This window comes from Pelobates fuscus, chromosome 6 (genome assembly GCF_036172605.1).
Source record: "Pelobates fuscus isolate aPelFus1 chromosome 6, aPelFus1.pri, whole genome shotgun sequence".
Taxonomy (NCBI): Eukaryota; Metazoa; Chordata; class Amphibia; order Anura; family Pelobatidae; genus Pelobates; species Pelobates fuscus.
This window is the reverse complement of record NC_086322.1, coordinates 64,323,085-64,337,355: the sequence shown is the minus strand read 5'-3', so window position 1 is coordinate 64,337,355 and position 14,271 is coordinate 64,323,085. Positions and strand designations below refer to the sequence as shown.

General features: G+C 39.3%; 1 protein-coding gene across 1 annotated transcript in view; it reads left to right on the top strand.

The window, feature by feature from the left end:
• The window catches only part of BOD1L1 (biorientation of chromosomes in cell division 1 like 1), a 98,676-nt gene that overhangs the window by 41,121 nt on the left and 43,284 nt on the right, over positions 1-14,271 (top strand). Inside the window, exons 17-20 of the mRNA XM_063457788.1 lie at positions 574-623; positions 11,742-11,787; positions 12,409-12,455; positions 13,004-13,082. Of these exons, the coding sequence (XP_063313858.1) occupies positions 574-623; positions 11,742-11,787; positions 12,409-12,455; positions 13,004-13,082 (222 nt within the window). The remainder of the gene's footprint in view (positions 1-573; positions 624-11,741; positions 11,788-12,408; positions 12,456-13,003; positions 13,083-14,271) is intronic.

The following is a 14,271-nucleotide window of genomic DNA, read 5'->3' as shown; positions in this document are numbered from 1 at the left end:
GTGGTTTTGTAGATTAGACAAAGTTTATGTGAAAAATCTATACAAGGTTATTCACTAAAATGAGAATCGTCAGGAATTCCATGTGAATTTCAAATTTAAGGCCAAGGTAGTCAAACGGGAAGCATATCTGACTTGGAGAATATTCAAGGTTTGCGAATTTGACTTTACATTAGAAATTCACTTTCAAGGTTATTAACAAACGTGAGAATTCAAGGTGAATTTCAAGTTTAAGGCCAAAATCGCCCAATTGACAAAATGCTCTAATTGTGCTGTACTTAATGTTTAACTGCTAAGGCCTTAAATTTGAAAGTCACTTTGAGTTCTCACTTTAGTGAATAACTTTGCAAGAGTTCCAGGCAATTTTCACTTTTGTGAATAACCTTGATCAGCCCCGACAAATGTGCAATGTACATCTACTGTTTGCTTATAGACAGTTTGAGCGAAACCTCCTTTTTTTTTTTTTTCTACAATGAAATCTAACTAGAAACTGTTGTCGATGTATAATGTTGAAATGTCATTGATCAGTATTGCACTTATATTGTTTGCTCTAAACCCCATTACTCTCTGTACTAGGTGAAAGCGCACCCACCGTAAAAGAACTGTGTGAATCTTCTGCGCAAGAGGTACATTAATGTAACAATTTGGACTTCCCATGTCTTAAATATTCCTGTGGTGGTCTGTTCCTTAAAGGGACACTGCACTGCCCAAATAGAAAATAAATCACTGTTTAGTAGTTATATCTATATTTAATTATGCATTATTTTTTTTATTGGTGGCATATCTAAAAATAGCCTGCAGAAACTATAGATCTCGGATGCCTTTTCAAGCCATTCTCTTCTAACCCAGCCGAGACTTTCTGTGATTATCAAATTGCAGACTTCCCAATGCAGTTCAATGAGGCAGGAGGTCTGAGTAACTGAAGTTGTCCTTACTTTCACTTAAAATCAAACTTTAAAGCGACACTATAATCACCAGAGCAACTACAGCTTGTTGTATTTGTTCTGGTGAGTAGGATTATTCCATTCATTCTTTGTGCTGTGAACACTGTCTGTCTTTTCAGAGAATAGAAAAAAAAAAAACAGATGGCTGTTCGAGATCCTTCCTGGGGCAGTCCTACACACTTTTAGACACTGAACTTTCCTCATAGAGATGCATTTATTAAATGGATCTCTGAGGAGATGCTGACTGACCAGGGCTGTGTTTGTCTTGTACTGGCTCTGCCCCTGATCTGCCTGTTTGACAGTTTCAGTCAATCCTATGGTGAAGCATTGTGAGTGACTTACAGAATCACTTCTGATGATGTCAGCAAGCAGGTCCGAGGCAGCAACTACAGACTTGAATACAAGTAGGATTTTACTATATTTAAGGAGGTAAGAGGGGATCGGGAGGAAGGGGCTAGATAGTCTTAACACTATATAGGGTCAGGAATACATGTTTTTTTCTGACTATGTAGTGTTCCTTTAATGTAAGGCATTTATTTGACCAAATAAAACGTGTTTAAAATCGCAGTAGTAGACTGGTGAGTCTACTAAATTACAGCCAAATAGTGTGATTTGAAAAATGGAACATCTCAACAAAAGGATTGTAAATTGATGGTATACTAGAGCTGGCTATGAATAGAGATGGTTAGTGATGTACCTTATACTGCCAGATCATAAATGCAAAGTGCTTCTAATAAACCCTCCTAGCTCCTTAATCCTCTTAAAGCAAAACATTACAGATTGCACTTAAGTGATACATGCAGTATTGCAAAATAAATAGTAAGGGGGGTAAATAGAACCTCCGAAGTACTAGTAAACTGACCCTGAATCAAAAATATTCTAGAGTCAAAGTTAACTTGATTAACTAGGTAGTGTATGTTTTCCTACATTGTCTCTCATTACCAAAATCTGCAAACAATTGCCTCCTATCTGGCAGCCATTTGCCAGCTACCCATATTTCCTCACATCACCCACTTAAAGAAAAGTGCCCGAAAATACAGGTGTATGAAACTAAAGTAACCAGACGCATTTTGGTTATATGAAATGCGCCTTCGTCTTGGGCCAAATAAACAGATCCATCCAATACTGTTTATATAGAAAGGGGGAGTGCCAAGTCCTTCCAAACCGCTCTGTAACTTGCCCCTGCCTTGCGAGTATTGGTCAGAAAATTCTGCACCGTCATTTTGAGTCATGCACACGCTCGTCCTAGGTGTCCGAATACACACTCAGGAGCCTTTGTCCTTTAACTACTAACACAACCCCCTTTTCTCACAGACGTCCTAAGATGTATTGAGGTGGCGGTTAGAGGTTGTTTTGTTCTTATATGGGAGTCCTCTTATGCTATGATTATGCTGGGAGAAATGGCCACTGTATTTGCAAAAGTGGGGGGGGGGGGGGGGGAAGAATTCTTATTGCGTTCCACCTCCATTCACACAAATTATATTTAAAGTTATTAGGTGAGGGTAATAAACGGCAGGCTAAAGATGCCAGGAGTAAATCTTAGGATCATATTGTATGAATGGTTATATATAACTTAGGAAACCACTAAATAAATATTTATTAAGCTACACTCATTCAGTAGAGTATATAAATAAAGGTTAATAATGTGGGTTAGCAATATAAAATTCCGATATTGATCATCACCTAGGGTGCATAGGCATACGACCTGAAAGGATTAAATTAGTCTGGCTTAGATCCATTCTAAGGGCATTAATTTGATGTCACATATACGTGTAAAAAATTCTAATTTGTTATAAAAGTATTTATTTTTTTTACGTTTTGGCAATTATAGTATTTTCATAATTAATGCAAAGTAAATACATTTATTTGTCCCGAATTACAGAGTATATAATATGTCTAGGATTTCAGTTTATTTTTGGTAACTACAGATCACAAAATACAAGGAATAATATTTCAATGTTAGAATTTGGTATATTTGTCTTGTAAGTTTAATAGCCATCACAGAAAACAATAGGAAAGCATTGGGAGGCTATTGTGCATGCACTACAAAATGTTGCGCTAATCAGCAGCATCTCATAGGAATGCATTGAATCTGTTGCCAGCTGCAGAGAGGCTGATCGTAAGCACACGGAGTGCTCTGTATTTGTTAAATTACTCTAATCCCCTGAGAAATAACAAAGGAACTGGTCTTTTTTTTCTTTCTTTTTTTTTAAATATATGATTTTTATTTTCAGAAATCGAAAGGGTGATATGGGGGTACAGAAAGGAAAAAGGGAGGGATAACTGCAATGAGCAACAAATAGTTCAGAGTATGCGTTACATTCAGAGTTGCTTGGACAGAAAGGAAATAGGTAGGGGGACATACGGCAATCAAATCAATTGAATTATACAGTCAATAATAAGTTACATCTTAGCCGGTTGATTTCTGTTATAGCAACTTGTGTGGGGGTGGAGGAGGGGGGGGGTGGGGGGAAGGGAGAAAGAAAGGGAGAAGGGAGAAGGACCACAGCTCAGAGCTCTTCACCTATCTTCTTGAATCCGTTATCAGGCGGAGTTTTGTATATTGAAGAGGTTGCGAGGAATGCAGTTTCATATTTCGACACAGGCGTGAAGGCTAGTTAGATGCTCCGTTGACTTTGTTGTCGCTACAAGGGAGGGCTTCTGATCATTACGGACATGTCGTGTTAATGGGGGTTAACCAGATGTATGGCTTCCACATGGACTCTAATTTTTCTGCCCTAACATGTGCCTCAGAGGAGAGCAATTCGTATCTGTAATATTGGTATACTTTTCTTGTTAGATCTTTGTTAGTTGGGCAGTGTGTGGTTTTCCAGTTAAGTGCCAGAAGATTTCTAGCAGCCAGAATGATTATGGTAGCGATTTGTTTAGACTGTCGTGTCCAAGCAACTGAGAACAATAGTAATAAGCCAGTTTTGGGAGTAAGTGTGGGGGCAGCCCCCTGTACCAAGGGTAATCAGGGTTTTGACATGGGACCACAATGGTCTGATTGATTAATTCACATTCCCACCATATATGAGTCATGTGTCCTGGTGCGTTCTGGCATCTCCAACAGTTGGGTGCTACTGTTGGGTAAATTTGATGTAGGTGGTGTGGCGTGAGATACCAGCGAAATACTATTTTCTTGTGAGCTTCTACATGGGAGAAACAAGTTGTAATGCCTCGTAGGGCGTCTAGCGATTTGAGCCACTGTTCCGTCGTTAACTTGGGTATACCCTCTTTTTCCCATTGCGAGGTATATTTAAAGTGTTGTGGTGGGCTGCTGTCCAGCAGCGTATGGTAACAAAGAGTTTTTGGTTTCGACGGGGTCAACAAACATCTATTGATGAGGTTAGCCCTGCAATTTTGTCTATATTCACGTCTGTAGTGTGAAAATGCGACCTTAGTATTGACAATGCTCTTCAATTGAAGGTATGAGAATATAAAGGAGTTCGGCAGGTTGAACTTCTTTTGTAGGTCGGGGAATGGTAGAATGTGATCTTTACCACATAGATCTTTGATGTGATGTATACCCGTGTCAGTCCATGATTTGAATGAGATCCATGGAGAAATCGCTTCTAGTGCCATGAGGGGAGCACGAAAGTCGAAACGCTTGTTTTTAGCTGAGTCCGTGTGGAGAAGGTCCCAGATTCGAAAAGTGAGGGCAGTCGTGGGGTAGGGTGTGGCTCCTAGGTGCCTATATGGTTTTGGGGTCCATAAGACATTCCGCAAGGAGTGTGTGTGTAACGCTTCTCGTTCCATATCCACCCATTGGAAGGTATTGGCAGGCGCGTGGAGTCGGACTGCTGCTTCTAGTAGGGCCGCCCTGTAATACGTGAGAAGTTTGGGTAAGCCCATTCCTCCTGCTTTAGGTGACATTTGTAGCAGGGACAGAGGCAAGCGCGGGTTCGTTCTACCCCAGACGAATTTAGTCAGTGTTCGTTGCGTGGTCTGGAACCACAGCACCGGAACATGTAGCGGCAGCATCCTGAACACATAGAGAAATTTCGGCAATATCATCATCTTGATGGTTTGTATTCTCCCCAGCCAGGAGATATGGACGTCTTTCCATTTTTGAAAATTAGTGTAGCACATGTTAATTAACGGTTTGTAGTTTAATGAGAATTTTCTGTTTGTGTAAAGCCAATTTGATTCCCAGATATATGACATAATCACGTCTCCAGTCATATTGGTAATTGGTCTGCATAATGTGTAGTCGGTGTTGAGGTATATTTATCGAGAGCCTGGGTTTTTGACGTGTTCAATTTGTAAAATGATACTAGTCCGTATGTGTGGAGTAAGCTCATGAGTCGTGGTAGTGAAGATTCTGGATTACTGAGAGATAGGACGTCATCTGCAAACATAGCTAGGCGGTCGTGTGAGTGTATCTGAATGCCTGTAATCAGTGGGTCGGTTCTTATTTTATGAGCTAGGGGCTCTAGGGATAGGATAAATAGGGGGGATAACGGGCAACCCTGTCTTGTGCCGTTGGTAAGGTTAAAGGGGGCAGATATGAAACCACCATTGGAGAGCAACTGTTCTTAAAGTGCACCACCTACTATTCAGTAAATTGTAACGAATTGGAGCATGGGGTGACCTTTTACTTAATGTTGACTAATAATACACAGTATAATATCCATTATATATTTGTTTTAATACAAAACCAAACTTTGACAAAATACATTTCATTTTTCCAATTAATAAATCAGTCATGTTAATCTTCTCCAGTAACGTATCTTTTTGTCGCTTTTCCGTGATGTTGCGCTCGTAGGATACATTCTAAAGGAAACGACAAATTAATATATTAATGGGACATTCTTCCCCATCCAGAGGACAAGTTATATCTCGGCCTGATCCTTTTTCAGTGAAGTCTATCCCCCTCACTGCAGGAGGAGGAATGTCTGAGGACAGGCTGAGAGGAGGTACTAGGTGGCACCATGCCTTCATTGGTTGTCTGTCCCCTGCATGCTTTGCATGCTGACCAGACACCCAATATGCACAGAATGGACATTATCTAGCACAGAACTCTCGTTCCGGGGTGGCTAACGAAGCTGCCAGAGGTGGGGTTAAACTTCCGGAAGCAAATTGATTTAACTACAAACTGCTTTAAATACAGTATAGTATAATTACAGACGGTACATTTCTTTATCGTACCTTGAAATCTAATCCCCCAGATGTTCTAGGACTACAACCTCCCATGTTGCTTTGCATGACTTTAGAATGATAAAGCATCATGGAAGCTGTAGTTTAAAACATCTGGGGATCTACCTTTTGGGCACCCCTGTTCTAGTGGGTAGATAAAAATTTTCAGCTCGAAAACCAGATCAAGCTTTCCTGTAGCCATCTTGGTGTTCATCTTCAGTGGAAACCTTGCATGTTTACTCACTTAATTATTTCAGCTCTGCAGTTAGGACAGGTGGAACTCTCCTGTAGCCACAAGAATGAAATGTAATGTAATATTTAATTGAAGGGTTATTTGAATAAACTAAACTGAGTGGACAGACATTATAGCTTTCTTGTTTAACCTGAATCCGATAATTATGTAAGTTACATTTTCTGATGGTTTTGTGTATGGGGGAATTTATGTTCTTATTGGATTAGGGAATAATGCGTCATAGTTTGAGACTTTAGTTATCAATTACAAAATTATCTTTCTCTCTCCCTGCCATGCACACCCATTCCCAGCTCTCCTTTAGGGTAGACACGTTATAGTATAATTCCAGAGGGTACATACCTTTTTATCGTACCTTTTTAAATCTAATCAGGCTCGCCATTCCTTTAGCCATCTTGGCGTTCATTCTCCGTGGGAGCTTTGCATGTTCACTCTAATTTAGCCTGATTTGGGATAGATGGAAATCTCCTTCTGTCATGCACTGAAAAGGAAACGGAATCTGATAACTCAAGTTATTAATTTTGAAGTTTTATCTATCTACTTACTGCCACCCCCATTTCTTTTTTAGGGCACAGTATGATTCTAGATGGTACATTTAATTGCAGCTTAAAACCAAATCGGGCAGCCATATTGCTGAACTTTGCTCACTTCAATTATAATTACTGCCCTGCACAGGGGACAGGTCCAATGTTCCTGCAGCCACATGTGTTTGCATTCCATAAGGAATCTGTGACTGCAGCTTCTTGATATTTTTACCAGTATCATGCGCACTCAATGTAATGCTGAGAATAGAGTCCTACTCTGAGACTCCAGTTATTCATTTTGGAGTTATCTCTCTCTCTCTCTCGCTAAGATAACCCCTGTTTTCTCCTTTAGGGTACAGTTTGGAAAGATTATTTGATTGAACTACAGACGCTATACCTATATTTTCATAATAACCTCTATCATAACCTATTTCTATCACTAACTGTCTCTCTCTCTCTCCTCTATAGTAAATAAAATGTAGGTGTAATTCCTGCAGGTTCATATTTTGTTATTTTTATTTTTTTGCAGCTTGAAATAAGATCAGGCAGCCATTTTGCTGAACTTAGATTGTGATTTCTGCCCTGCACAGGGGACAGGTCCAATTCTCCTTCAGCCACTTAGCTATGCACTCCATATGGAACTTGTGGCTACACTGCACCTGTTTGATCTCCTGGCCAAGATCATACACATCCAAACAAATGCTGCATTCCTCTTGGTCATCAGCTCCCTGTGGGATAGGTTTTGGAGGGTCCTCATTTTGTGGAGGCTCATGGTTATCCACAGCCTGGGCACAAACAGGTTGAGATGGCTCCTGAACAGGCACTGGCTGGCGATTTCCTTCTGCATTTTCACTAGCATTATATATGTAAGGAGGAGGCAGCACATTATTTCGATTTAAGGGAGATCTGCTTCTCCCTGGTCGTTGCATATCTTCTCCTCCTTCACTTGCAGCTCTGTCTCTGTGCCTGCCAGTCCTTCTATTCCCTCTACCTGCTCCGCCACTTTCTCTTGATGAATTTTCTTGCCTTCCTCTGCGTTCCCTTGCTATTCCCTGGTTTTGTCCATTTCTGGTGGGACGTCTTTCAGGGACCTGAGGACTCCGGCTTCTCCCACCCCTCCTTGCTTCTTGCCTTGCAGATGGCATTCGTGATCTGCTTGTTCTGCGATTAGCATGCCTTCCTTGAGACCCAAATGAAAAAAGTTTAATTAAAGAGTTACTGTAAAACAATGACCCTCCTTTTTTTTTTTTTTTTTTCTTTTTTTTTTTCTTAAGTGTTCATGGTGCATGGAGTCTGTATGTGAAGCGTTTCAGTGTGAAATGCTGCTCATACAAAGATATCTGATAATTCCAAAAGTGTAAGTCCATCTCCACTAGCAACGTTAGGCAGCAAGAACAAAAGTTTCTTAATATTTAAACTGTGTATAAATAATGCTTGTTGTCAGCATGCTGGAGAAGGGATGTCCAAGGGGTACACCGTTTGCGCAGATGTGTAGCTATCACTCACTTGATCGGGAATCTGCCTCTTCTCGTCTATTATGGACTCTTTGGCTTCTCCTTTGCCCACCGTCCATAATTGGTCAATAAATCAATAAACGTTTACTTCAGTTAGGTACAGTGCCAAGCACAGTTCACTACCACAAGCTAATCTGAGCACTGTGCTGATTGTAACATTTATGGGGTTTGAATAGCTAACCGTGATGATGTCACTGGCTGACATCATAGTGAGATAGGTCAGGCTTTTGCATTGCTTGTCTGAATATGGCAGGCAGCTCTTGAAAATGGAAATAAGAAGTTGGTTGTAATTTCTTAATATCACCAAACTGTCCTATGTACATTAGTTTTTGTTTTTTTTTGGTCATAAAACCGTAGATTGTGGCATATCACACGTTACACCAGAATAGCCAAATTGGAAAATTCTCTAATACATGGTTTCATTTTGGCTAATTTGGCTTACAATTTTAACTTTCTTACAGACGGTACATTTCTTTATCGTATCTTGAAATCTAATCCCCCAGATGTGAATGTACTGCATGATTTACTCTTTACCTAAAAATGTTCTAAAACCTAAATGTCATGGTGTAACGTTGTCATATCACCAATCTTGCATATGCTATTGTGGCATTGTGAGATGATTCTGTTCACTCAAGCGCACAAAAATAAAGAATTTAAAAAAATAAAAATTATGTGCATGGACAAAAAAATGGAAAACTCATCCCTACCTTTAGTAAATGACAGGATCCTCAAGCATATACATGCTCCTTGGGTCAGACAGTGTTTGAAAATAAAAAGAAAGTATATACACTAAAAGTGAAAAATGTATAACTGGAAGTGATCCCAGGTGTACTTCACAACCACCTAAACAAATATACAGATATATAGGAAAAATGGAAACCACCCAGAATACGTTAAAATATATATGGAATAGAATAACCTGTATTCAGGTAGAATATCCATGGGTATGCTCTGTGTAAAAAATCAAATGGCTAATGTTACGGTTACCCTTAGGCTTGCTGAGAGCTGGACCGCTTAGTCGTCTGGATTCCTAGTTGCTGAAGAGGAGAGAGCGGCTTTCCTTAATATTCCATAAGAGTCCTGTAAGTGTAGAACAATCCCACTAGCTATAGCATAGCTAGAATACCTTTCTGCCCAACAAAACGAGTCGAGGCTGCGATTTGAGGGTCAAGTAAGAACTGAGGACTGGGCTGACCAGCCTGCTTTTTATTGTGGTTACATACAAAAAGGATACTCCCAGGGGGAGGCATAAAATCACCAATCACATATTGGATACCTCCCACACATCTCCTCCCCTCAGATAAACAGTTAACATAATTATGCAGTACATATTTTTAACCAAGTTCTGGATGTACCCCAAAACCAGGGGGTACCCCTTTAAATCCTACACCGCTGTACAGATCTTGTTCAGGGGAGCAACATATCCGAAAACCAACCCGTTCGGATGAATGGTTCGAGAGTTATGGGTTTTCAAAGTTTTGACCGACCGCACAGACTTCCTGGCCGAAAATGGTTCCACACGTTTAGGCCTTGCGGTCGGTCTCCGTTCGTACGGTGAAACTCCACGAACCCATTGCCATCCATAGGTATCCTGGGGGTCGCTGTACTCCCCCTGCGAAGGGTAATCGTCCTACCGAACGGTGGGCCGCTCGGTAGGTCCAGCACGAAGTTATACTATCCTGGAGGTCTCAGCGGTGTTCGCCTGGGTGCGTCTCCGTTTTTAGTTCCAGACGATTGATGGCAAACACCGCTGGTCGTACGTAAGATGGCCGCGAACACGTGCAAAGTCCTGGAATGGCGGCCACCTATACGTTTACACAAAGGATTCGTGCTGAACCATACCAACGACTGCAAATAAGTCAGACAAGTGAAAATAACATTTAAAGGCACATAGTTCAATAAGGTTTTTGTAACAGCTAACATAGCGTAAAATAGTATAGCATTAATGTGAATAAGTGAAGGTATGAATGCACTCACAAACGAATGGGAAAAATCAGGCCTTTCACCCACTCAGGGGTACTGTGATGCGTATAAGTTGAGGTATCTTCCAATCAGGTATGTAAAATAAAGGAAATCAAATATGGTGAAGATTGTTATAAAATTGTATGACACATTTATTGGTCGCACTTACACATAGAAGATATAAAAACACTGTGTCTCCCAGTAATCATGGGACTCCTGGATGATGTCAGAATATCCGTAGGGGGAGCCCAGGAGCATCGATCAGGATATAGCAAAAATACAAAATAAACAAATATAATTTGCAAATTTTTGCAATATCCTGATCGGATATTCTGACATCAGCCAGGAGTCCCATGATTACACGCTGTTTTTATATCTTCTATGTGTAAGTGAGACCAATAAATGTGTCATATACAATTTTATAACAATCTTCACTATATTTGATTTCCTTTATTTTACATACTTGATTGGAAGATACCTCAACTTATACGCATCACAGTACCCCTGAGTGGGTGAAAGGCCTGATTTTTCCATTCGTTTGTGAGTGCATTCATACCTTCACTTATTCACATTAATGCTATACTATTTTATGCTATGTTAGCTATTTGATTTTTTACACAGAGCATACCTTTTGGATATTCTACCTGAATACAGGTTATTCTATTCCATATATATTTTAACGTATTCTGGGTGGTTTCCACTTTTCCTATATATCAGTGTTTGAAAACTGACAAGTCTGATGATTTCTCTGCACTGTGCAAAGTGTGAAGCAGGGTAGACCATCAAGACTGTATGTATATACACTGCATTTAAAAGAAGAATCCATTGCTTTTAAAAACTTGAGTAAAGAATCATTATATTTAAAGATAGTGTTGAGGTGGCAGTTTGTGCAGGTGGGCTACATGGGGCATCTCGACTGCCATCGGCAGGGGTAATATTTTTTTTGCATAGTAGTACACTGCTGATATTTCAGAACCCTGAAAAAAAAATATATGGGTGCACTACCCAGACCATGCATTGCTCAAATAGAGGCCCTGCACATATAATTGGTAGGAACCTCCAAAGAACAGAGGATACCAAATACTTTTGTCAATTTTTACTAGGTGCAGAAAGTTTTGCTTTAAAAAACAAAAAAAAACACAGAAGGATACCAGTACGTTCAACCACATATGTGTATCCACTGAAAGCCATATGTATTGGCACTCTTTTCTTTCTGTGTGCATGCAAATTGCAATATACTGTACATCTTGAGAAAGCACCATGAGAGGTCTGAACTGTATTTGTTCTCTTTAAATAAGTCATGTGAGTGCTGCTTAGATGTGTCTGCCAATCTATATTTCATTATAGTGTGTCTATATTATATAAACTGTTTTTTTTCTTCTGATAAGAAATTGATTCCCTCTCTCGACAGGTGGATCATAAAGATGAAGAAAGGACTTTTGAAACGATACAACCTGGTAATTACATTTTAAGTATTGTGAACAGCATTTTTATTTCTAATTATATAGACGGGGTAACAGTGGGAAGGGGAAAAGCATTACCTGTTTTTGTACACCATACCTTCAGTGGTTATCTCGCACAGATGTATATCCAGTGCTCACGCTTTCCTTATTTGAAGCCTCTGTTACCCCTTGTGTGTACAATTTGACCTCAGACCACTATTAAGTTGAGGTGAATATAATATCTGTGTGAAAAGATAGTGCATTTAAAAAGTCGCACAGCAAAATTTCTCCATCTTTTCATTGGTGTTGTGTGTTTCTATTTTGGGATTATATATCTGTGTTCAGCATGTTGATTGAGTGTGGTCCACAGTAAATTTCCCTTCGGATAAGACTTTCCTTTTTTGTGTAAGAAACAAATGTACATTCCTTTATTAAAGCTTACCCTTCAAAGAAACACATTTAAGAAGTATACTTGTTTTGTCTTTGTTCCATGTCCATTTCCATTTTCAATATTTTGCTATTCGTTAAATGCCGTTTTAATTGAAAAAATATTAGTTGCTGGTTTTTATTTCAATGCTCTCATTAGATTTGTGCTTTATACTGTCAAACTGTAACAGATTTGCTATTGTTTTGCAGAGTCCATTCCCTTGATTGAGCCTGCTAAGCAGGACACAGAGCCACAGGTAAATTCGAGTTTTATCACTGTTATGTTTTAGCATGTTTGCTGGTATATAGGTAAAAAAAAAATTTTGACTGATGGTGTTCTGGTTGCACACAGTTTACTTTTTTTTTTTATATATAAATCATTCTAACCTTTTGCATGCATTGCACACTTGCCTTTTTAACAGATTTGCTTGCCATTAAAGTAATGTGCAGGTCTGTTATAAAGTGCATTTCAGCTATGCAGAGCACTAATGTCGTTCCTTACGCCCGCCCATCATTATTAACAAAGAATCCAGTTCAATCTCTTTAATCCATTATAATGCATATTTATAGTTACAGGCAATATCTCCATAAATTACATGTGGCCATTTCGGATAATAAAACAAATACGAGACAGCAGTAAAACGAGATGCTGTGGTGCATAGGAAAGGGATTGAATGTGTGTATGTGGTATATACATACGTTACAATATACATGATTGTTTATTACCAATTGTTTGTTTTTAAAATACAAGTCAAACAATACAGTGTAGTGTTTTCACTTTTTTTCTCTTTGTACATATGATCAGAGTTCAGAAGAAAATGAAGAATCTATTTCTGTAAAGGCTAAGAAATCTACAGGGCGCAAACCACTTGTCAAAGTAAAAGGTATGCCAGCACTGAATTTAAAGGGTAACATTACTATTCAAGAAAACAAGCATAGGGAAATAAAATACAAAAACAAAAGTGAATTCAAACGCAAGTTAGTTTTATATTCTTAGAATATTAACATGTGTTTATATTAGGTGTGGATTGATAAATCTAGGTCACCATGGCAACATAAAAAAAGACCTCTAGTTTTCCACCTTGTCTAAAAAAAAAAAAAAAAAAAGTTCTTAAAGGGGCATGCATCACTTTGAGACAACTCTCAAATACTTTAGCTTTGAATGAAACAGTTGCCTCACTCTGCAGGCTTAAAATTAAAAAAAAAAAGCAGGTAGTGTTTGTTCTTTCTATATTTATCTGCTGATTTTTTCTTTTGCTTTCCACACCCACTCTAGGTGGGCACTAATCTACCCAATCAATGTCCTATCACTAGGAATGCAGGAGAAATTCATTGGGTATGCTTGTGACATCCTGACAATGAGATTAGTATGCTCGTGCAAAGCAGGGGCTGATGTCGATTTTCTCTCTCTCCTGCTGCTGAACAATTATTATTGCCATTTATATAGCGCCCACTTATTCCGCAACACTTTACATTAATATGATGTCCTGTTTCTGTCATTAGTTGACTGGAATAATACTGAGATGGGTGGGCAAGAGAAGAAGGTGGCTTAATTAACTCCCTTGGCTGGAAATAATGTGCAATCTGACCAAGTTCATAGTAAGTTTTAAATGTTTATATCATACATACTTGTACAGCGGTGACGTCTGCTCCAGGCAATGAAGATGGCCATGCCAGGGAGGGACAGTTTTAAATCTCACCTTTACCAGCCCTATTCCTGGCCACCATCAGACAAATTCTGCAAAGTCCCCAGACGGTGACAGAGCTGCTTTAAAACTAGCTTGCATCTCACAGCTAAACAAGAATTTGTCCAGTACTATTACAGTTAAAAGATTTGCTGAGAGGAGGCCATATTGATTTCCATGGGGAGTCTTCCCTGGAATCTGCTCAAATTGCTTAGATGTTTCCACAGTCCTTTACATGGTGACTAATCTAGGAGTCTCCATTTGCCAGAGATGATAGAGTAATGAAGAGAAATTTAATTTTAGTTTCCATTAACCCCTTAAGGACCAAACATCTGGAATAAAAGGGAATCATGACATGTCACACATGTCATGTGTCCTTAAGGGGTTA